Here is a 23215-nt window from a genome sequence, read left to right on the forward strand (position 1 = left end):
AGCCCAGGGCCAGTCTTCCTCAGCAAAAAAAAAAAGAAGAGGATTGGCAGATGTTAGCACAGGGCTGATCTTCCTCACAAAAAAAAAAAAAAAAACAAGATTACTTCTCTCCATCCAACTGTTAATCCCCAAGTGGCTTCCCCTGCCCTTCCCAGTTGGCATCAGAAGTCTTCTTGCTCACATCTACCCACCCACACTTCCGCTCCCAGGTCTTACGGACCTAGAAATACAAACTGGTTTAAATATCAAAACAAAAGAAAAACAGAATTAGTGGTCCAACTCTACCATACAAAATTTCCGAATTATCAGCTATTTGGAATCTTGAGTGGTCCATGCTACTTCTCGGTCATTGAGATAAAGACCCAAAAGATTGCATCAGAGAACCCTAGAGCCGGAGAGAGCCGGTGAGCAGCCCCAGGCCCTGGCGGGATGATTCAGAGCATGAGTTGAGGAAATGAATTTTCCTGGATTCTGATTCCAGCCCTGCCACTACTTGTTCAATGGTTCTCAAAGTTTAGCGTGCTCCAGAATCACCTGAAGGACTTTTAAAAATACAAATTGCTGGTCTCCATCTCTAGAGTTTCGGATTATTTAGGTCTGGGTGGGACCCAAGAATCTACATTTCTAACAAATTTTCAGATGCTGCTGCTGCTGCTGCTCGGGAACCACACTTTGAGCAACACTCTAGCTGTGTGATCAGCTGCCTCCCATGTGTATTCCGGATAATAATCGCAGGTATTTGCTGGGGCTGGCGTTTACCTGAGACCTGGCATAGGAAGCCCTTAGCATTGTTCGCGGCACACAGTTAATACCTGCTCTTGTTGTCGGACGGAGGGGAGGAGTGATTTGTCCCAGACCACCCCGCCAATGAGAAGCAAACCTGGGACGGAGCCTCGGGGCTCTTCGCCTCCCGGCCGCGTTTTTCCCCTCCAGTGCGGCTGCCTCCCGGCTCTGAGCGCTCCGGCCGCGCCGCCACCGCGCCCGTGCCGGGCACGCTGCGGTTCCATGCACACGCTGCTCCGCGCCACCGGCGGCTCGGCTAATGCCTGTCGTCTTTCATGTGGCTAGGACTCTTTGATCTTTTTCGGCGCTGAGAGCCTGGCCGCAGAGGCTGCATCCCGGGGTGGGCTGAGATCTGGAGAAGCTGGGCTCCTGGCAGCGGCCGGCAGGTGGGGTGCACGGGGCAGGAGATGCCCCTCAGCCGGCCGCCAGCCTCCAGGCGGCCCTAGGAGCCGCTGGGCGTTCCGCTGCCCGCAGAGGCGCTCGGGGCCGCGGCGGGCGGCCGCCTGCACCTGGCGCGGCAGGGGAGGGGAGGGGAGGGCGCGCCCCAGCGGCCCTGCAGGGCCCGCCCCGGCCCCGCCCTCCAGGACGTCCCGTCGGGAGCCCGGCGAGCTGCTCGGCGGCGCGGCTGCGGCTCTTCCTCTTCGCGACAGGTAAGCGGCCGAAGCAGCCCGTGACCCTCACGGGCCCCCGCCCCCCGGACTTGGAACCCAGAGCTCTCCCGCTTCTCGGGACTTTCCTCCAAGCGAGCCCGCTTCTGCCAAGTCCTTGCTCCCCACCTCCCCCCTCCGCCGCCTTCCCCTCCTCCGCTTCCTCCTCACCACCCCCGACAGTAAAATGAAGGGGCTGAGCCACACTGGTCCTCATCTGTCGTCGTGGCCTCTAGCTCCTCCCTCGAGAGGACCCCTCTCCACCTTTGCGCCTTAAGGAATGAATGAAAAGCTCAGACCTCTGGGACTTGGAGGGGTGGGGTGGGAGAGGGGCAAGCCATAGCTCTCCCTTCAGGGCTCTACAGCCTCTTCCCCTCACCCCCCCCCCGCCCCCGCGTCTTTCTGTGCCGCGTCTCCCCAAGTTGGGCCACCCCATGTGCTCCGCTGCAGAAAATCTTTCAGAGAGCTTCCTCCTGCCAGTGCCACGTTGCTCCTGAGCAGAAGGGGCACATGAAGAGAAACGTCCCTGGTGGGGGTCGGGTCTCGGATGTCCTCCCTCTAGAGGCTTGGGCCCTTTGGGGGTGGGGGCTGTGTGGTATTGTGGAGAGGGAGTCTGATGGGTGGTCATGACTGTGACTGTCACCAACTTCCCGATTTCCCCGTCACTTGTTCCGAGCCCCAGGCCAACCCAAAGGAGAAACAGGTTGTTACTTGCCCCCAGAGCCAGTCATCCCAGACCCTGTGTGTATGGTGGGGTGCGAGGGAGCGTTCAGTCTGCTAGCAAAGCTTGGAACAGACCCCCTCTATTAGCCAACAACTCATTGCAACTGTCGCAGGGAGGATTTTAATGTCCTGCTCTCCAGACCCACAAATGCAGTTTACAGACACTGGATGAGGTTAGCAACTCTGGACGCACCAAAGAACCTGGGGCTGGTAGTCATTTTACCAGAGATGTGTGTGCACTATCCAGGCCCTGGTCTCTCTAATAGGTGAGCTGTGTCCCCGCCCATCACAGGAAGAGTAAAAAGGATGAGACAGGCAAATTCATGTGATGAATAGTACAAGCTAAGGTGAGGGATCTGAAATATACTTTGGATCCAATTATCCAGCAGAAGGCAGTATCATCGCGGGTACTTCCTTAGCTCCTGTTCCTCAACAGTGCCATTCACTTTAGACACCCAGAGGTAACAAGACAAAACTACTTTCAAGGGCAGCAGAGCAGAAAGCAGGAAAGACTGTCAAAGGGAAGAAGTAGTCTGGAGCTGGCAGAACCATGAAGGATACTGGGCTGCGCGAGATGGCTTCATTCTTGGTCATCACTGCCCACAGTTGGCAGGATAGCTGACTGCCATCCACAGCAGCATGGAAGAACTCAGGCCTGAAAAAGGGAGGCCCTGATGCTGGTCAGATGCCCTCTGAGATCAGAAACTTCTTAGCCCAAGTTCAGTTGGGAGAAACCTGGATAGGAGATATGACCATGGGCTTTGTCCATGTAGCCACTGCCTAGAACAGACGTCAGGAACAAGAGAGGCAGCTAACCCTAGGGCCAAAGTGCTCTCAGTGCAGGGTGGCAGTGGGCGTAAGGGAGGCAGGCAGCTGACTCAGCTCTGTCACTCATTTAGCTAACCTTGGCCAAATCACATAAACACTCCCTGGGTGGGGAGCAAATGAGAAGGTGTAAATGAAAGTGCTTTGGCAAAGCTCCAAGCACCAGCTAATGGGGCAAGACAGTGTGGTGTCGTGGTTAAGACAGCGGGCTTTGGAGAGACATGGGCCTGAGTGCAAATTCTGCCTCTGCTACTTCCTAGCTATGTGACCTTGGTCAAGTTACTTAACCTCCCTGTGCTTTGGCTTCCTTCTGTGTAAAGTGGAGAAGATAACTGTTACTTGATTTGATATGGTAAGTAGTAACATTGACAGTGATGGTGGTATTGTCCTCAACCTCCTCTGGCTCCCACAGACATGTTCTCAGATCTCCAGCCCCGGAAGTGAAGCTGAGGGCCAGAGTGGGTGTCTAGGCACCAGAGGGACCCAGTGAACGGTCATGCCAGAGACTTGGGTGAACTTGGCTCTTCACGAAGCCCTCTGCCCCTCTGGGAAATCCCCAAATGCCTGTTCTCATTTGATGGGAATGAGAGTGAGGGTTTGAATGAACGAGGGGTCAAGTGCAGGGCAGGGCCTGTCTCTGTGTTCAGCTCAATGCTGTGATTGTGCTGTGTAAAAGGCTTGCTCAGTGAACAAGGATGGGTTCAGTCTGGGGAGAAAAAGGACTGTTAGAAGACTCTTTTGTGACACCTGAGAGCCCTATGGGCTCAGGTTATTCTGTACCCTGGACAACCTGGTCCTGAGCCCTAGGTAGAGATTTGAAGGCAGGAAGAAACCCAGTCCTCACCCTCAGCTCCACATGTGGCAGAGAACAAAGGGCAGGAGGAGCGGGGCGGTGAACTAGCATCACCAAATATCTCAGGACCCAGGGACACTGCAGGGATGAGAAGGCTCCGTGGATTGGTCAGGAAAAGCACTCTGGAGGCAGAAGATTGGGGACCAGGATTTAAAGACTGGGAAGGACAAAGAAAACAGGATCTAGGTGGCCTAGTGTCTGGACCTGTTGGTTCTCCCTCCCCCATAAAATCTAGTGGAGACGTCCCACATGGGGAAACGTGGGTGGTGAAATGTAGAAACAAATACACCGGGAAGCTGAGGGCAGTTAGATGCCCCTTAGTCTAAGAAGGCTTCTTAGAGGAGGGAGTTTCGAGTAAGAATTTGAAAGAGAAAAGAAACATGGCTTGCTTAGCAAGAATATAAGGGAAAGGCTTTGAGGAGGAAAAGACAGCCGGTGAGGGTGAGTAGCAGACAGGAAGCAGACTGCCTGGGCTGTGTTTCTGCTACAATCCAGCCGTGCTAAAGGAATATGAATACGGCTGTTCCGATTGCGAAAGGAAGAGAGAGGCCTGCAGCAGAGGAGGCTGGCAGCAGCTTCTGCTGATCCTCCAGATGGGTGATAAGGGCACTGTCTCAGATGACGGTTTGGAGAGTGGAGAGGAAGAGGAGGACCCAGGAGGCAGGAATGAATCAGCAGGACTTGGGAGTGGGCGTGGAGTGAACCTGACATTGAGAAGGGTTTAAAAACTACATGCCTGGGAGTGGGGCAGGGGTTGTTTGAAGGATTTTGATGCTAGTGGCAGCAATGGGGGAGTTGAGAAGGGTGGTTACTTCAGAGGCAGGGCACAAACCCCGAGTACAGGGTGTGGCATGTTGAGTGTCTGGTGGCCTGGGTAGAAGTCCTATAGCCAGAAGCAGACTGTGGGGTGAGGAGAAAAGGAAAAACTTCAGTTCTGCCCTCTCCCATCACCACCCCCAATCTGGAGCAGAGCTCGAGTCTTCAGGAATACCCCTCCTATTAACTCCCCCTCTTGTCCCTTCCCCTCCCTACCCAACCCCAACTGATAGATGATAAGACTCAATTCAAGTTCCTTTTCTTGCCTTCTCTCAAACCCAGCCTGATTCTCACCGGGGTTCCTAGGCAATTAAGGAATCCTACCTCATACCCACCTGGGTGCCTCCTTTATCCCTAGCTTCCTAGGAGCCAGCAGTGTCAAGGCTCAATTTGAGAAAAATTGCATATCCCTGCCCCACCTGGCAGGGCCTGGAGGTCCTCCAGTAAAAACCCGTGCGCTGTTGAACTTCCTGTTTGGTTAGGTATTATTTTGATTTTCAGTAACTTTTACCAACTTTGAATAAATCAGCAAATCTTTACTGAGCGCCCATTAGATGCCAAGCACTGTTCTAGGTATGCAGTGCAAGCAAAGTCGGGTTGGATTTTTCAATTGAAAATCTGTGTTTGGGGTAAATGTTAAATGTTAAGCTTAAAATGTTACGCAAACGTGAAATGAACCTAGATTTGCTGGGGGAAAAAACTTGATAGACTAGCTACGGAAATAACTTTCAGCACATCTTTCGGGGAAAAGAAGCCACAGTCCTGCAGCTTTAGTCCTGGGCAAACGCTGAAGTGTCTTGAAGGTGTTAATTATGGAGAAACATGAAAACCTCTCAGCATTCTGTAATCAAAAGGGTCAGAGGTGGGAAGAAGGGCTTGGAGGAGATAATTTGCTGCTCTGTTCACAGCATGAGAAGGAGGGAGTAAAATGTGGGCCGTGTTTGATGGCAAGAAAGTGCTTGCGAAGGAGAAAAGGAGAATCATTTGGCCAAGACAGCCTCTTGGTCCGCTCCCCTCACCAGTAGCTTGAAATTCACCTGTCTGCTCCCCAGCATGATGTCTTGCTCCACACACCTGCACCCTCTGTGAGAGTGGTGACAGTCGGCACTTTTCGAAGAAACCTGTAATTGAGCAGTAGTCTGAGTAACTTGAGCAAACATCCTTGTGGTGGGGTCGAGACTGGTACTTCCTGGCTGCCACGTCTCCAGAGGTGAGCAGCTCGGCTGATAAACAGGAAGAAACTTTGTTACAAAGAGGCCACCTGGCCAGCAAGGGCATGTTCTGGGTGGCTGACCCTGGCTTTCACGAAAGCTGAAACTTTGCCTGGAACTTCCAATTTCAACATCTTTAAAGCACTTGTAGTCCTGGGTGAGATTTGGGGGAGGGCAAGTGCTGGGTAGGGGAGGAAGGTGTCTAAAAGTAGAGTGTGCCAGGGCGTGGGGCTCAGGAGAACAGCCCTGCCCCAGGCTCAGGAGTGCCAAACCCAGCCCCCAGACTCCCCAGGTGATTTCCAAGGGGGATGCAAGAGCAGGGTCCCGGGAGTTGGGACACCGGCGGTGTCTGCTCCTAGAAGCCAGGAGCTGTGTGACGCTAGGGAAGTCACTAACCACTCTGGCCTTACCTGTAAAATGAGGATGCTGGTCTATCAAGTTTTTCCCCCCAGCAAATCTAGGTTCATTTCATGATTGCATAATATTTTAAGCTTAAACATTTAACCCAAACACAAGACATACCAGGTCAAAGTGGCACGCTGATGTGGAACAGCAGAATATCATGTAACTCAAATGCTTGTTGTAGTAAGTACATTCAAAACATCATGTAGTGGAGGGCGGCCCTGTGGCCTAGTGGTTAAGTTTGGCGTGCTCTGTTTTGGGTTCAGTTCCTGGGTGCGGACCCTACACCAACTCATCGGTGGTTATGCTGTGGTGGCGACCCACATACAAAATAGAGGAAGATTGGCACAGATATTAGCTCACAGCTAATCTTCCTCAGCAAAAAAAAAAAAAAGAAAGAAAGAAAGAAAGAAAAAAAAAACCATCATGTAGTGAAACCAGTGCTTACCCTTGTGGCTTTGAACAGGTCACTTTAACCCCTCTGGCCTCATCTCATTTATTTACAAGAGTTTATGGAATATCTATTATGTACAAAACTTGTGCTAGGCTTTGCAAGTGATAAAAAGGTGAAAACATTGGCTTTCAAATTTCTGTGACTGGACCAAAGTAAGAAAGACATTTTACGATAAGACTTAGTACCTACTTAACGTGTGACAGGTATCCCAAAAGTCTTAGGGCAGTTTTACACTTTAATCACATAAGAGGTATGAATTCTACAAACTAACAAAAAAACGTGACTTGAAAATGTAATAATTTAAATTTCTTTCTTTCTTTAGTTTTATGAATTTTTTTTTTGTGAGGAAGATCAGCCCTGAGCTAACATCTGCCAATCCTCCTCTATTTGCTGAGGAAGACTGGCCCTGGGCTAGCATCCATGCCCATCTTCCTCCACTTTATATGGGCCGCCGCCACAGCACGGCCTGACAAGCGGTGCATTGGTGCGCGCCCGGGATCCGAACCGGCGAACCCCGGGCCGCTGCAGCGGAGCTCGTGCACTTAACCGCTTGCGCCACCGGGCTGGCCCCAGTTTTATGCATTTTTAATAACAAATTTTTCATTTTAATTTTGTATCAGGAAATGTTTCTAATCTTCAATGGACTGAGACAAACATTAAAATAAGAATGTGTTATTCAAAATCATAAAACTAAATAAAGTAAGAGAAATTTAAATAAAGTTTTCAAATGACGTTCTTTGTAAGTCTGTAGCATTTATACTTCTGAAGTTATTAAAGCTTAACATTGCACTAAGACTTTTGGTACACTCTATATATGTATATATAATAACTGAAATGAAATTTTAACAATACTTACCCATATTACATGTGAGCACTTTGGTATCTTTTTTGTTCTATTCTGATCTTTTTTTTTTTTTTTTCCCCAAAGCCCCAGTAGATAGCTGTATGTCATAGTTGCACATCCTTCTAGTTGCTGTATGTGGGACGTGGCCTCAGCATGGCTGGACAAACGGTGCGTAGGTGCGCGCCCAGGATCGAACCCGGGCTGCCAGCAGTGAAGCGCGCGCACTTAACCGCTAAGCCACGGGGCCGGCCCTGTTCTATTCTGATCTTTTAAAGAATTTTTTTCATGCTGATTTGCAACACTTTAAATGTATTTCACAATCCTATGGGGGGGTCACAATCCTATGAATCAGCGGTTTGATAGACACTAGGCTGGGTGAGACCTCAGTTCCCTTATACCAGGGAGAGAAGGTAAGTTTGTGTTCTGGCTGGTGGGGCCAGGGAAGCAGGTCCCATTTGGTCAATCTAGGAAAGCTTCCCGGAAGAAGAGGATTTCTGGTGTCATCTCAGTCCTGAAACCAAGATGGGCTGATGTGTTACAATCCCAAAAGTAGCTGGAGGAAAAAGAGTTGGGAGTGAATGCTCAGGAGCAGCAGGAAGGGAATGAGTGGATGAGAGCTGTGGGCACACTTGCCGGTGGACCGGGAGGCCAGGCTGTGGGAGCCCAAAGGTGAGGGAGCCACTCTGGGGGGAGGATCTCGTGAAGCCCTGCACTTGGCAGAGTACTGCGTACCACAGGGGCTGTTCCTTCACCAAGGTTGGTGGAGGGGTAACCCCCGACCTTGCTAACCACACTTCTGGGCATCATCTCCTACGCAGAGAGCAGGAATCCTTAACCCTCAAGTCTCGCGGCTGCCATCGGATTACGTGTCTCTTCTAAGGAACTCTCCTGTTGCCCGCATGCTGAGCAAACAAACTGGAGACCGAATCCCTTACTGCCAGGGCTAATCACAGGTGTCTCGTTTCACTTCAGGATGTGGTTAGTACCTTGAGGAACTGCAGGCTCCAGAGAGAAAGTATTAGGCAGCCAGCTTGGACTGAGGGCAGATGCCTGGAAGGGCTCAATTTAACCCGAAGTCTCTTTCTCCAGCAGAAGCCCTGGTGTTCTGGTGGTTAAGATTCCGTGCTCTCACAGCCACCGCCCAGGGGTTCGTTTCCCAGTCAGGGAACCACACCCATCTGTCGGTTGTCATACTGTGGCAGCTGCATGTTGCTGTGATGCTGAAAGCTATGCCACTGGGATTTCGAATACCAGCAGGGTCACCCATGGTGGACAGGTTTCAGCAGAACTTCCAGACTAAGACAGACTAGGAAGAAGGACCAGGCCACCCACCTCCGAAAAAATTGGCCTTGAAAATCCTACAAATAGCATTGAGTGTTGTCTGATAGAGCGCCAGAAGATCAGAGGATGGCGCAAAATGACCAGGCAGGGTTCTGCTCTGCTGTCCACAGGGGCACTAGGAGTTGGAATTGACTTGATGGCACTAACAACAACTCTTTCTCTAGAGGAAGTAAAAGGAGCAAAGGCGAACCCCACTGCAAGGGACCACGAGGCAATGCCAGAACGAGGGAGTTGGAGTGACCTGGGTGATTCTGAGTGAGTCAGTCAGGGAGGCCTTCCTGGAGGAGGTGAGTCTTGCGCACTTGGCAGCAGCTAGTAACTAAGCTGTTATCACGCCTTTGTTTCTAACTCTGCTTCCTCTTTCTTGCTGGAGTGGGAAGGTAGACAGAAAGTATCAGGGAAGATGCAGCCTGCAGGTTGGTTCAACACTGTTGTGGCAAACACTTCCCCATTCTGCGGGCCCTCTGTTTGTGCTTAGCTGGGGCAGTTCCAGAACTGACAAGGTGTCTAGCTCAAGCAGAACCCCTTGTGCTGGCCCAGCAGAGCTCAACCCCCGGGGCAGGAAAGTGCCTCTCCACCGAGTCCCCATTTCCTCATTGAAGCCTTCTGCAAGCCCACAGGGAGCTCTGCCTTTCTCAACTTGGCACATACTGTCTGTGCTGTTATTACGTTTTAATTTTATTAATTTTTGAATAGGTAATGTAATCAGGGTTCAAAGTACAAAAACAAATTCAGAGAAAGCTCTTTTTCCTGCTCCTGTCCCCTCCCTGGACAGGTGCTCCCTCGACCCAGTGCTACCTGTTCTTCTCCAACTAGATTTTATAATCCCATGGGGAAAGGCATTGTCTCCTACCTTTCTGTGACCCTCTGTGTCCCAGCTGGGGAGAATTGTCCCACCCCATCACCCAAGGGAGTTTTCCTGGCACCACATCCTCCCTCCTCGTCAGCACTGCTGCTGTCTTGGGTCAGACCCCAAGCCCTCTTAACTGGCCATCCAGCTGCCAATCAGATCCATCTCCTAGACGCCCTCCACCGCTGTCATATTACTCTTCGTGTAAGGCTGGGCTCCCCACAAATCCTGTATTGCTCCCCATACCTCAGGTTAAGGGCAAACTCCTTGGCGTGATGACTTGGTTTCAGCCACCTCCCCAGGCCCATCTTCTGCTACTCCCATCAGCCTTCATGCTCCCACCATACCGAACTACTTGTGGTTCTCTGATTGGCCATGCTGTCTCCCACCTCTAGGCCTTTGTCTGTGCTGTTCCCTCTGCCTGAAATGTGCTCACCTCGCCTGGCCAGCTCCTACTTGTGGGTTAGTGCTTAGCCCGAGCTTCTCCCCCTGCGGGACCTCTTCTCAAACATTACCGCCGCCCCCTTACATCCTCTCTCCCTCAGCACCTGAAGGTGCCTCTCTCGTGCTGACTTCTCACCGGGTGATCTCCGTTTAAAATCTGACTCCCCCAACTGACTGTATGCTCCTTGAAGGCTGGGCTTGCTCATGTCTGTACCTCCCGACCTGGCAGAGTAGCTGGCATAGAGCAGCTATCCAATCAATACTGGCAGAGTGGCCATCTCCCATCTCCCAGACAACACCTAGTACGAAATAGACGCTCAAAGAGATTTCATTTCATTTCATTTTTCATGCTGCTGCTGCTGAATCTGATGTTACACAAGAAAACCACCTGTCTCCCCCCCGCCCAGAGTGAACCCTGCTCCCCCTTGAGATCATGATGCCCACATAGTCCCCAGATCCAAGTGACCCCGGACACCAGGCTTCCCCATGGGCAGCAGTTTGCATGTTTAAATAACAGCATTAAATAGCTCACCTGGAATTACTTTTAAGCAAGACACGTCATTGGGGAATGAGTGTGGCTTTGGCCGAGGACCAGGTGCTTGAGAATAATTGCTGGGAGTCTGAGCAAGGATTTATTCATCATAATAATAGAAATAATTGATACCGTTCATTGAGGGCTTCGTATGTGCCAGGCACTCCGCTTTAATCCTCACCACAGCCCTGTGAGTTAGGTATTAGTTACCCGCACTTTATAGATGAGGAAATTGAGGCTTAGAGAGATTAAGAAATTTGTCCAAGGGTCACACAGCTGCTAATGATAAAAACTAACACTTTTTGAGAACTTACTGTGTGCAGAGACTGCTAAGCTTTTTCCATGAATTATTTCATTGAACTTAATTCTTCTATCAACCCTAGGGCGTAGATGCTATTATTACTAGAAGGAGCAGCACCAGGATTTGTGCCCAGGTCTATTGCCACCAATTTCTAGCACTTAACCGGTAAGTCTTATGCTTCCAGAGCTCTCCACAGAAAGTTTTGCAAACATTCATCCTCTGAGCTGTGGGACCACGTGCCTGGGGGCGAAGCAGTCCCAATCCTGCTCAGAAGGAGTTATCATAGAATCTTAGATTTAAAAGAATTTTTTTTTATTAAATATGGGTAGATACAGAAGAAAATTTATAAAATATGTGAGTGGGTATAAAGAATAAGAGTGCCACCAGCAGCCGCCATCCACTTTAAGAGAAAAACACTTTAGTTTGAATTCCCTGTGTGTCTCGATTCCCCCAGAAACTTTGGTTTCATCGTTCCTTTAGTTTTCTTTATGGCTTTACCACATATTCATTTTTGTATTCATAAACAATATATTCTTTAGTTTTACGTTTTTAAATTTTCTATAAATGGAATCATAATGTATGTGTCTTTCTGCAACTTGCTTTTTTTGCTCAACATTACATCCGTGGTGTTGCCTGTAGAAGTGGTTCATTCTTGGTCACTGCTGTAGAGTCCTCCTGGGTTGGCTATTTCGCACTGTTTATTCACACTACTGCTGGATGGACATTTGGATTCTTTCTAATTTTTGCCGTTTTAGTCAGTGCTGCTAGAAACATGCTGGTACCTGCCTCCTGGCTCATGTGCGCTGGAGTTTATCTGGGATATAAAACTAGGACTGGATTTGTGGGGTCATAGAGTATGTATGTTTTAAATTTTACTTGATAAGGCCAAATAGTTTTCCAAAGTGGTTATGTCAATTAAATCTCTTCCTGTAGAGTTTCAGTCTCCTGGTTATTCTAGATCCATGAATGTCAGAATCTTAGGTCAGGAAGGAAACACTGAGACCAGGCTCTTCATTTTATGGATGGAGGAAACTTAGGCACAGGAAAGTTAAGTGACTGGGTTAAGGGGATGTCATCATTCAGCCACAGAGTCTGGACTCGAACCCCCAGCCCCCTGACTCCCTCCCCACCCCTGCCTTGGCTCATTTCTGTCTCTCACCCCCTCCCTTCTCAGGCTGAGGCTCCAAGGTGTGGCCACCACGACGTATTGAGTTATTTCCAGGGTCGAGCCCACACGCAGAGCTGACCCAGCCGGGGTCCCCGTTGGTTCCAGAGGATGAGGCTCCTCCGCAGACGCCACATGCCCCTGCGCCTGGCCATGGTGGGCAGTGCCTTTGTGTTCTTCCTCTTCATCCTGCAGAGGGACGTAAGCAGCAGGGAACAGGCCACAGAGACACCATGGCTGAAGTCCTTGGTCAGTCAGAAGGATCACGTCCTGGACCTCATGCTGGGGGCTGTGAACAACCTTAGGGATTCGATGCCCAAGCTCCAGATCAGGGCTCCGGAGCCCCAGGAGACCCAGGTCTCCACAAACCGGTCCTGCCTCCCCGGGTTCTATGCTCCAGCTGAGCTGAAGCCCTTCTGGGAACGGCCACCACAGGACCCCAACAGCCCCGGGGCAGACGGAAAAGCATTTCAGAAGAGCGAGTGGACCCCCCTGGAGACTCAGGAAAAGGAAGAGGGCTATAAGAAGCACTGCTTCAATGCCTTTGCCAGTGACCGGATCTCACTGCAGAGGGCCCTGGGGCCAGACACTCGACCCCCTGAGTAAGTAGCACCCAGAGTCCTGTGGTGAGGCCAGGGCTCTTGCCAATGGTGTGGCTGGTATGGCCATGGGCCAAGTGCCAGGTAAAGAGCTGAGGGGATTTTAGAACATGGGCAAGGATTTCCTGTAAGCCTTCACTTCTTCTCCTGACCAGCTACCCTTATCCCAGGAGTGGGGTTCAGGAGTATTACGGTCAGGCCAGAGGCCCAGGGAGACCTGTAGGGGCGAAACGCAATTATGAAAGTGACAGGATACAAAAGGAGGAGCTCAGGGCCTAGGGCCAGGACCTGGCACAGGAGCAACCGGGAGGGACTGATGCCAGGCCACAGTTTCGGCGGCCGTGCCCTCTGCTGAGGCCTGCCCCACAGACCGTGGGACACTGCTGCTGAGCTGTTGGGAAAGGGACGTGTCCTGAGGCCAACTCTGGTGGTCAGGACTACCACCTCCTCCTGGTTCCCTTCAGTGAGGAATTCATTCCAACCTCAATTTGAAGCTGTTTATCCTCTCAATCCCAGGCAGCAAACCAGCACTCAGGTCTCTGAGCTGTGGCCACTCAACTCTAACTCAGTCGTGCTGTGTTCACATTGTCCCCAAGTTAAAGATTGTGTGTCTTCCTCATTTGGACTTTATCTTTTCCAACTCAATAGTTATACCCTTTTTGGCCTTTTCTCACATGGCAGTCCTTAGCCCCAAATTCATGATTCTCTAGGGCTGTGAACCTGGGGTTCCTCAGACTTGGACCAAGTATAAGTGTCCTGGAATGTGGAGCCACTTGGAGTTGTCGGGAGCTCCTCAGCAGGGAAGGGTGTCGGGCGTGAGGAGGGCCAGTGGGGGAAGTTCCGGAGCCTCCTCTGGGTCCATGAGAAATGTCTGACCAGCAGAGGGGGTTAGCAAAGGAGGTTAGGCTGCATGCTCCCTTGAGATCCAGTATTCACACGTTCCACCCCCACCGGAGACAGCCTCAAGAGGGTGGCAGTGTGGCCAAGTGCACAGAGCAGTTGGAGTGGATGAGGAGAGAGAAAAGTCACAGGAGATTGTTTGTGATGATAGTATCAGATGACAGGGAATTAATGAGGAAATGGGGTAGAGAGGAACTGTAAACTGTAAAGAGAAGAGCCTTTCCTCTCAGTGAGTATGGAAATTGTAGTCACTTTCCTCAGATGTCAAATCTGCCCTTTATTACCCACCCCTCGGGGACCTCTGGATCCGATTACACTTTATGCAGTATACGTATTACTGAGGAGGAGAGAGTCAGCCCTGGGAACTCCTAGAGCAGTTGAGAGAAGTGAGAGGTCAGCAGGGAGGAGCCCTCAGCAGCACAATGGGGGCACGGAGCCAGCTCTGGGGGAGGTGGCCTTTTTAGTGGGTTGGCTAGGACCTGTGCAGAGGCTCAGAGAAGGTGGCAAATACAGCATAAGCTGGGCACAGGGAGCAGCTATTCTCAACCGCAACAGAGAATGTAGGCTGGTGGTTCCAAGGAGCAGAGGATGGTTATGGGAATCTGTGGACAGAGTCCTCCCCACCCCCCGGACTCCCAGGGACCTGGATAGCTGTATCCATACTTTCATCCTTCCAGATGTGTCGACCAGAAGTTCCGGCGCTGCCCCCCACTGCCCACCACCAGCGTCATCATTGTGTTCCACAACGAGGCCTGGTCCACGCTGCTGCGGACAGTGTACAGTGTCCTACACACCACTCCTGCCATCCTGCTGAGGGAGATCATTCTGGTGGATGATGCCAGCACTGAGGGTGAGGCTGGCGGGGGCCCTGAGGAGGGGGCTGGCGTGCCCCCTGGTACTCTGGGAAGGAGGACAGATTCTCTCGAGGGAGTAGGCGCCCTCCCCGCCTGTTGCCTGGCATCACAGCTCATCATAAAGGCCGGGAGCAGGGACAAGGCAGGTGAGGGACGGGAAAGTAGGGGGCAAGTGGGTCACATTCCTAGAGCCTGGACTTCATTCCCATTTCACCCAAAGAGCTCCAAAAGCTTTGCACTTCTGGCTTCTAAGACTTCATTAGAGCTGCCAAGCCCAACCCCAAGTCAGAAATGCTTGGAGAGGTCAGGGCAGAGGGTAGGAATGAGCCTTCCCTCTGTGTCCCACCTGCTAGATCACACTTCTGCTCTTGAAGATTCCATCTGCCTCAGAAGCCCTTTTTGCTCTCTTTGTTAATAGTCAAGCGAGGTTGCTCCCCAGACTTCTACCCTTCAAAGCAATTCCACAAACATCTACTGAGTACTCGGTGCCTGGCACTGACTCAGGCATAAGAGATACCGTGACAAATGACAAATGAGACAGATCTTGCCCCGAAAAGGCTAACAACCCTCCTAGGTCAGATGGCCGCTTACACCACCAGCCACAGCGGTGTGGCCCATAACACACCACGGACTTGAGAGTCCGACACCCAGGAATTCAGATCCCAGCTCTAACTCTTCCTAGCTCTGTGACCTTGAGCAAGACACGTAGACTCTCTGAACCTCAGCTTCCTCTTCTAAAAATGAAGACAATTGACTCCCTCACGTGGTGGGCGAGGGATCTGAGACAGGTGATAAATGCAATAATTCACGTGCTGTAGAGTACTTAGCATCGAGTAAGAGCTCCGTAAGCATTAGTTTCATTGTATTCTTTGTAGGGGAACAATGCGCTATGGCAGTACGTACCCAGGAGGTGTTATTTCTGCATGGCATGGTGGGGGCAGTCCACAGTGGAGGTCAGATTGGAGCTGGGCCTTAAAGCATGAGAGTTTAGGGAAAGCAGAGGCATTGGAGGGCATTCTTGGAAGAGAGAGTGGCATAAACACAGTCCTAGAGATATAGGTGTGTTTGTGAAAAATTGAGAGGTTGATGTGGCTGAAGCTTCAGTTTGTGGTAGGAAAGATGTTGAATTGGGGGCTGGCCCGATGGCATAGTGGTTAAGTTTGCACCCTCTGCTTCAATGGCCTGGGGTTCACAGGTTCAGATCCCGGGTATGGACCTACACATCGCTCATCAAGCTACGCTGTGGCAGCGTCCCACATACAAAATAGAGGAAGATGGGCACAGATGTTAGCTCAAGGCTAATCTTCCTCACCAAACAAAGAAAAAATGTTGAACTGAAATTCATTCCATGCTCAAAGTATTTATTTGGGGAAAAAATGAGGCATCATTAGAGGTACTTAAGCTGGAGAGTGACCATGTCTCAAAAGGATGGCAATTGTGGGGGAGGCTAATTGTCAGGAACAATTGAAGCAGAAGACCCCATTCCAGAGAGGAAGTTCTTATAATCACTTGAGAGTAGGATGATGGGGCCAGAACTAGGAAAGGGACTGTGGGATGGATGCATTGTTAGACCAGGAGTCTCCAAGAGCTGAGCCCTCCTCCCAGGGGGCACGTGGTATCTGGGCTCTCCCAGGTTGGCCTCCTGTGCCCATGCTCCCATATCGAGGGGAGGAACTGTGGGGCCACTGAGTAGAGCTGCTGCCTCTCCTGACCTTCCCCCAGCCTCCCTGCTCCCTCTGGGTGAGGGGTGATGCTACAAAGAGGACTAGGGCTGGGGAAGGCCGTGGAAGGAGGAGCTGAGTCGGAGCACTGTTGAGTCCTTTTCTTCAGGGAGCTCACCTTTCCTCAGGGAGGACAGACAGACACCTGGCAGCACTTCCAAAGCAAAGGCAGACAAGTGTCAGGATGCAGTGAAAGGGTCTGGGGGACAAGGAGCACAGAGATTAGACTTCTGGAAGGGGAGGGGCAGAGAATGTGGCAGAGATGGGAGGGGCTAGGAGTGGCCTCCAGGGAATCTCATTAGCAATGAAATGGTTGTATGGAATGGGAGCAAGTGCGTTTGCTGCCCTTCCTCTCAAACTTGTCTGCCCCTGGCCCTATGCTGCCCAACCCTCAGAAGCTTCTTCCCTTGACTCGCATATGGTGGAAGTTCTAAACTGTTTCAACTTGTCACCCAGAATTTTGTGAGTCCATAAGGTATAAGTGCCTAGTTGGGCAACTCCTCTGAGCAGGCTAGACAAGTGACAATTGCCAGACTGGCACAGGCGGCATCTAAAGGGCACAGCAGCCTCTTCCTAGTAGGGTGATCCTTGTCGGAGCTCCCGTAGCCCCTCAGAAGGGCCGGCCCTAGCAGGCCACAGACATGTGTTCCCCTTCTCTTTAGTTGTCTCTCCCTTGTTGCTCTGGGCTCTCCTAGGGCCAATTCCAGCATCTCGGAATCACCTGCGTGAAAAACCTGAACCAGTCATTCTTATTTTTCTGGGTCTTGGCCTCCTTTGAGAATCTGTTAAAAGCTATGCCCCTCACCCTAGAATCGTGCACAACTGCCACACCAGGGTGCACACACCCGCATTTTTGCATGTAATTCCAGGGAATTTGTGGACCCTAGGATAAACAACCTCACCTTGAGGGCTTTCGGACTCTCGAGATACTTTCAGCAATGTCCAGTTCAGTGCAGAAAGGGAAAAACTCAGGTCCATGGTCAGAAATCCCTGCTGTCCACAGCAGGATAAAATTTCCCACACATTTGACGGTTTGATCAGATTAACTGGCTCTTGTTACACACACACAAACGAGGGCTGTGTCTTTGCTGAAATACCGTGCCCCTGCTCTCCGTGCTCCTAATCTGGGCACCTGGCAGCACTCTCTGACCACGAAGTATATGGGGATTTGATACTGGGGTTGGGGGAAGAGACCCAGTGCCAGGCTGGGGAACTTTTTCTTTCCCACCTCGGAGTCCGAACCCCAGACACAGATTTCACTCCTGCATGGCCAGGTCAGCAGGCAGGTCCACTCCTGGTCTGGCAGGCTCCACAAACTTCTGAAAACTGGGCCCCCGGGCCCATCAGCCTACTGTGCCCCAAACAAGGCATCCCTGTGTCGAAAGCCCTGCCCTGTCCCTGGGGGAGGCTGAGGAGGAGAGAATCTAGGCCTTGCTCCTGTGGGAATTTGCTAGGTGGGTGGGAAGAAGTCAGACACGTACCAGGACCCCAAGAGTCAAGAAGTGAACAGGACCCTCAGTGAGCAAGTTGCTCATGGAGAGAGAGGGAGCAGGGAGGTGGGGTTGGCCAGGGAGCAGGTTCTGTAGGAGGAAGATAGAGGGATCAGGCAAAGGAAAGGAGATAAGGGGCAGCCCTGAACTCAGAAAGCCCAGGGAGGAGACATTGGGGAACACTCTGGGTTAGCCCATGATTTCTCCCACTTCCGTCTCCCCTTGTGGGTCAGAACTGAAGTGAGTGGCAGTTCCTCTCGTGGCCTCCTGAGCTCCTAAGAGGTACCAGTAACGCAAGTAAGGAATTGTCCAAAGCCTCTGATTTTAGTTGAATTACAACTTCCAGTATCTATTCCATTGGGAAAAGTTGCTTTATCACCTCTCTTAACTCTGTACTTGTTTTACAATATAGTAAAAGGTCTCTATAGTAACTCTATGTCCTGGATTTTCTGGGAAAGTTTCCATTTCAATATTTTCTTCCACATAAAAAATTTTACTCTTCTCATATGTCAGTTTCACCTGCCAGTCCACTCCTTACACCTAGAAATGGAAAGTGGCCGACAATGGGTCTTGATTTAGGTTTGAAAGTAACGGCCCAGTGTCCAAATGTCTTATCTGGGCAGATAGATTGTAGAATACTCCCAAAGGCGTTACACTTTTTTATTTCTCCTTTTATCCTTCCAAAGGGATTAACCAAGAAAAATTTCCCCATTGCAGTTAGAGCCAAGGCTGGATAGAATATAGATGGGCATGAAAGTAGAATAAAAACAAACAAAGCAGGAAAAATTAGAGAGGAATCCCTCCCTACAAGAAAGACTTTCTGCTTTTCTTTTCTAGATTTTTCAGAAGCCAAGGAAGTGGGAGACAGTCCGTAAGAAAAGAGTAACTAAAGGCAGGAGTTCACTAATTTGTTTAATAAGTATTTGTTAGTTACCGACTCATAACTGGTAGTTACCTACCCAGGCCCTGGGGGTACAACAGTGAACTGGCTGGGCAACGTCTCTGTCTTCTTGGAGCTTACTTTTTTAATGGGAAAGACAGAAAATACTAAATAATTTCAGATAATAATGTGTTATGAAGAAGTTAGAGGAAAAAAAGAATGCAGGTGCTGGGCTGGTGAGTAATTAGGCAGCTCTTTTAGTCAGAGTGGCCAGGAAAGGCTCCTCGGAGTGTTCCCCGCAAAGAGAACAGCAAGTGCAAAGGCCCTGAGGCTTAGCACGTTAATGGGGCAGAAATAAGGCCAGCGTGGCTGAAGACAAGTGAGCTAGGAAGCAGAAAGAGCACTGGTACAAAGTGAGTTTAGAAAAGGTGAACAGGGGGCCGGCCCCGTGGCGCAAGTGGTTAAGTGTGCGCGCTCTGCTGCAGCAGCCTGGGGTTCGCCGGTTCGGATCCCGGGCGCACACCGACGCACTGCTTGGCAAGCCATGCTGTGGCGGCATCCCATATAAAGTGGAGGAAGATGGGCATGGATGTTAGCCCAGGGCCAGTCTTCCTCAGCAAAAAGAGGAGGGTTGGCAGATGTTAGCTCAGGGCCAACCTTCCTCACAAAAAAAAAAAAAAAAAAGAAAAAGAAAAGGTGAACGTGGGCTGGCCCCGTGGCATAGCAGTTAAGTGCACGCACTCCACTGCTGGCGGTCCAGGTTCGAATCCCAAGCACGCACCCATGCACCGCTTGTCAGGCCATGCTGTGGCGGCGTCCCACATAAAGTGGAGGAAGATGGGCACAGATGTTAGCGCAGGGCCAGTCTTCTTCAGCAAAAAGAGGAGGATTGGCACGGATGTTAGCTCAGGGCCGATCTTCCTCACAAAAAAAAAAAAAAAGAAAAAAGGTGAACAGAACTGAATCACAAGACCTTTGTAAGCCATGGTCAGTGTTTGGATTTTTCATGTGTGTGTAGTAAAATATACATAACACGAAATTTACCATCATAACCATTTTTAAGTGTGCCATTCAACAGCATTAAATACATTCACATTGTTGTGAAACCGTCATCACCATCCATCTCCAGAACTCTTTCATCTTCCCAGACTGAAACTCTGTCCCCATTAAACACTAACTCCCTGTTCCTCCCTCCCCCAGGCCCTGGCAACCACCTTTCTCTTTTCTGTCTCTATGAATCTGACTACTCTAGGGACCTCATATAAGTGGAATCATACAGTATTTGTCCTTTTGTGCCTGGCTTATTTCACTTAGCATAATGACTTCAAGGTTCATCCATGATGTAGCATGTGTCAGAATTTCCTTCCTTTTTAAGGCTGAATATTTCATTGTTTGTATATACCACTTTTGTTTATCCGTTCATCTGCCCGTGGACGTTTGGATTGTTTCCACATTTTTGGCTATTGTGAATGACGCTGCTGTCGACATTGGTATACGCTTTCAATTCTTTTGGATACACACCCAGAAGTGGGATTGCTGGATTACGTGGTAATTCTATGTTTAAATTTTTGAGGAGCCACCATACTGTCTGGATTTGTTTTCAAGTGCAATTTTAAACCACCGTCGTGACATGATCTGATTTATAGTTTTAAGAGCTGACTCTGCCACTCACTGTGGCTGCTCTGTCAAGAATAGATTGGGGGCCGGCCCCGTGGCTTAGTGGTTAAGTGCGCGCGCTCCACTGCTGGCGGCCCGGGTTCGGATCCCGGGCGCGCACCGACGCACCGGTTCTCCGGCCATGCTGAGGCCGTGTCCCACATACAGCAACTAGAAGGATGTGCAACTGTGACGTACAACTATCTACTGGGGCTTTGGGGGAAAATTAAATAAATAAATAAAATTAAAAAAAAAAAGAATAAATTGGGAAGAGTGCTGTAGAGGCCGGGAGACCAGCAAAGACATTATTGCTGGCGTGACCATGGGGACGGAGAGCGAACTGGCAGTACTTGGTGATGGGCTGAGTGTGGAGGGTGAGAAAAGGGAGAACGCAGCGCGAGGCTGAGGTTAGAGCGGTGGGAGGCATGCTGGTACTGAGGACTGACACGGGGGAGCCTGGGGGCAGGTTGGGAGGAAATCCGGAGTCCAGCTTCAGGCACGTCAGGTTTGCGGTTCTGTGAGACATCCTGGTGAAGATGGCAAGGCCAGGAGAAAGGGCCTAGGAGCCATCTGCGTATAGATGGTGTTTCAAAGCATGGGACTGAGTAAGGCGTGTGTGTTGGAGGTCACAGGAGCCTCGTAGACACCAGTCGTGAGGAAAGAAGCTGGGTCGAGGTGGTGGGGTGTTGAACGTAAATTAGGAGGCTGCTGTCTGGGGGACGTAAGAGAATATGAATGGGCTCTTCAGTGTCTCCACGCTCAGCCCTGCTCTACTCAGCTCTGGGGCACATGTCCAGTGGGTCCAGGGGTGTGACGGGAAGACCATCAGGAGGGGCATTACTTATGGGAGTTGTCTCACTCCCCTTGAAGAGCCTGAGGCCCGTGCTCGGAATGCCCAGGTCCAGGCTAGGCACCTGCGACTGGCCGGAAGGCATGTGGAGAAGGGCTCTGTGGAGCTCAGGCCCCCTGAGGCTCACAGCTCAGTGCTTACCACAGAACCCACTTCCTATGATGTTTGTCCCTGGGTTATCTCCGCCACCATGAACTTCCTGTGAGCACAGTTAAGCGAGTTCTCAGGGGAAACATCAGCCATGCTGAAAGTGAGGCTCCTGGTTGGGTTCCTCCCTCCGTCCTGTTAGAGCCAGCACTTGGGGCTGCTGTGGGATCACTAGTCAGGAGCTCCTTGGGGGCAGGACTCAGACCAGGCCCCTCCCTGCCCAGGATCGTGTCTGGGCCCTGGGCAGTGTGTTAGCAGGTGTTTGCTGAGTGAGTGGAGGCCTAAAGCTGCCAAATGAGGATAATTTTGACTCAAACGTTGGGGACGACTCCCTATTTCATAGCGTTTTTAACCTTCATGGAGAAGATTAAATAAGAAAGTCAATGTGAACGCACCTAGTTCAATGACTGGCACACAGTAGGTGCTCAGGTATTTGGGCAAAGTGTGTGTGTGTGTGAGAGAAAGAGATCAATCGCACCCCCACAAAATTGATTTCAGGCCCCAGTTTGTAGAACACTGCGTTCAGAGCAAGGCCTGAGCGCTGGGCTGATCCCAGAGCCCAAGAGAAAGGACACACTCATCCGTCACACCTGCCCGCCACCTTCACTTCTGAAACTACAGGCAGTTCCATTCTGCACAGTCTGGAACAGAACAGTGGCACAGATAAACCAAAATAGCAGTTAATAAAAGATAGGTGAGATGTGGGATATGTTTCAAGATGGAGTGCTTCAGAAGAGAGCTATTTTTGATGCTCTGAGGACTTCAGACTGAATAACCAGGCCATGTAGTAAGCCCTCACTCAGAAGGAGCTGGAGATCTCAGCAGAGACACCCATCCCTTCAAAGCGCTTTCCCCACGTACCCATCCCGGAATTCAGGATGGTTGCCCCTCCTGCGGGCTCCCCCAGCCCTGCACTACCTCTGTCAGGTCCCTGATCGCCTGCCCTGCAATCGCCCGTTCCCTGAGCGGCTGGCTCACCGTTGTGCCTGGCCCACGGTTGTGCCTGGCCCAGGGCAGGCTCATGGTACATGTTTTTTAAATTTAATTAAAAAACTGCTCAGCATCTTTTCATCTTTTTAAAGAATTCCACGTGCAGAGGAGGTAATAAAGAGGATTAGAGTAAGATTTCTTGCTGCTGACCTGGCAAGCTAGAAATCAACGTTTGTGTATGCTCTGCCTGTCCAACTTATTCTGAAGAGCTGGGAGGCAGGGCATCAGACACGGAGAAATGATGGCCACAACCATCAGGTGTGGAAAAGAAGGGAGGCTGGCATCACAGCTCTGAAAGATGGTGGCTGAGAGGGGGCAGAGACCAAGAGAGGCATCTGAGAGCCTTCATCAGAAGTTTATACTTGATTTGAGACCAAAGAAACACAACTCTGAGGTCCTGTGTCGGACATTAGAGCAGGTGCCTAAGTAAACAGGCACAGAATGGGCACCGCAGAGCCAGTGTACTGGCAAGGTGGTCCTCGGGTGCAGGGCATGCCTGGCCACACGGGGGACTTCCTCCTTCCACCCCCTTCCCCACCCTTGGCCTGTCTGGAACTGCTGAGTGCAGTAGGTATGGGAGGGTTAAAATTCAGGCCTGCTGGAGGCCTGAGAGTGCCAGGGTTTGGTGCCCACAGGAGATTAGGTTTGCAACAAAGTGGCCAGCTGGCAACAATGACACTGTCCCTTCCAGAATACTTAAAGGAGCAACTGGAGCAGTACGTGAAGCAGCTGCAGGTGGTGAGGGTGGTGCGGCAGGAGGAGCGGAAGGGGCTGATCACCGCCCGACTGCTGGGAGCCAGCGTGGCCCAGGCAGAGGTGCTCACCTTCCTGGACGCCCACTGTGAGTACGGGAGTGCCTGCCTGGCACCAGGAGGCCTGCATGTGGGCTGGTCCCGCCCTTCCTAGCAGAATGGAGAGCTGGGACCGCGGCATCACT

At 50.9% G+C, this 23215-nt stretch overlaps 1 protein-coding gene across 2 annotated transcripts in view; it reads left to right on the forward strand.

Annotated features, from left to right (window-relative positions):
* The first annotated feature begins 1378 nt into the window (after positions 1-1378).
* The window catches only part of GALNT6 (polypeptide N-acetylgalactosaminyltransferase 6), a 34281-nt gene continuing 12444 nt past the window's right edge, over positions 1379-23215 (forward strand). Inside the window, exons 1-6 of one of the 2 annotated variants that reach the window (XM_087442390.1) lie at positions 1379-1433; positions 9064-9186; positions 11109-11191; positions 12201-12793; positions 14368-14540; positions 22970-23119. In XM_087442390.1, the coding sequence (XP_087298516.1) occupies positions 12303-12793; positions 14368-14540; positions 22970-23119 (814 nt within the window). In that variant the 5' untranslated portion in view covers positions 1379-1433; positions 9064-9186; positions 11109-11191; positions 12201-12302. Of the gene's footprint in view, positions 1434-7628; positions 7727-9063; positions 9187-11108; positions 11192-12200; positions 12794-14367; positions 14541-22969; positions 23120-23215 lie in introns of those variants that run through there. The other variant, XM_087442391.1, reaches the window with a different exon arrangement.

This window comes from Ceratotherium simum, chromosome 17 (genome assembly GCF_057802395.1).
Source record: "Ceratotherium simum simum isolate JZ-2026a chromosome 17, ASM5780239v1, whole genome shotgun sequence".
NCBI lineage: Eukaryota > Metazoa > Chordata > Mammalia > Perissodactyla > Rhinocerotidae > Ceratotherium > Ceratotherium simum.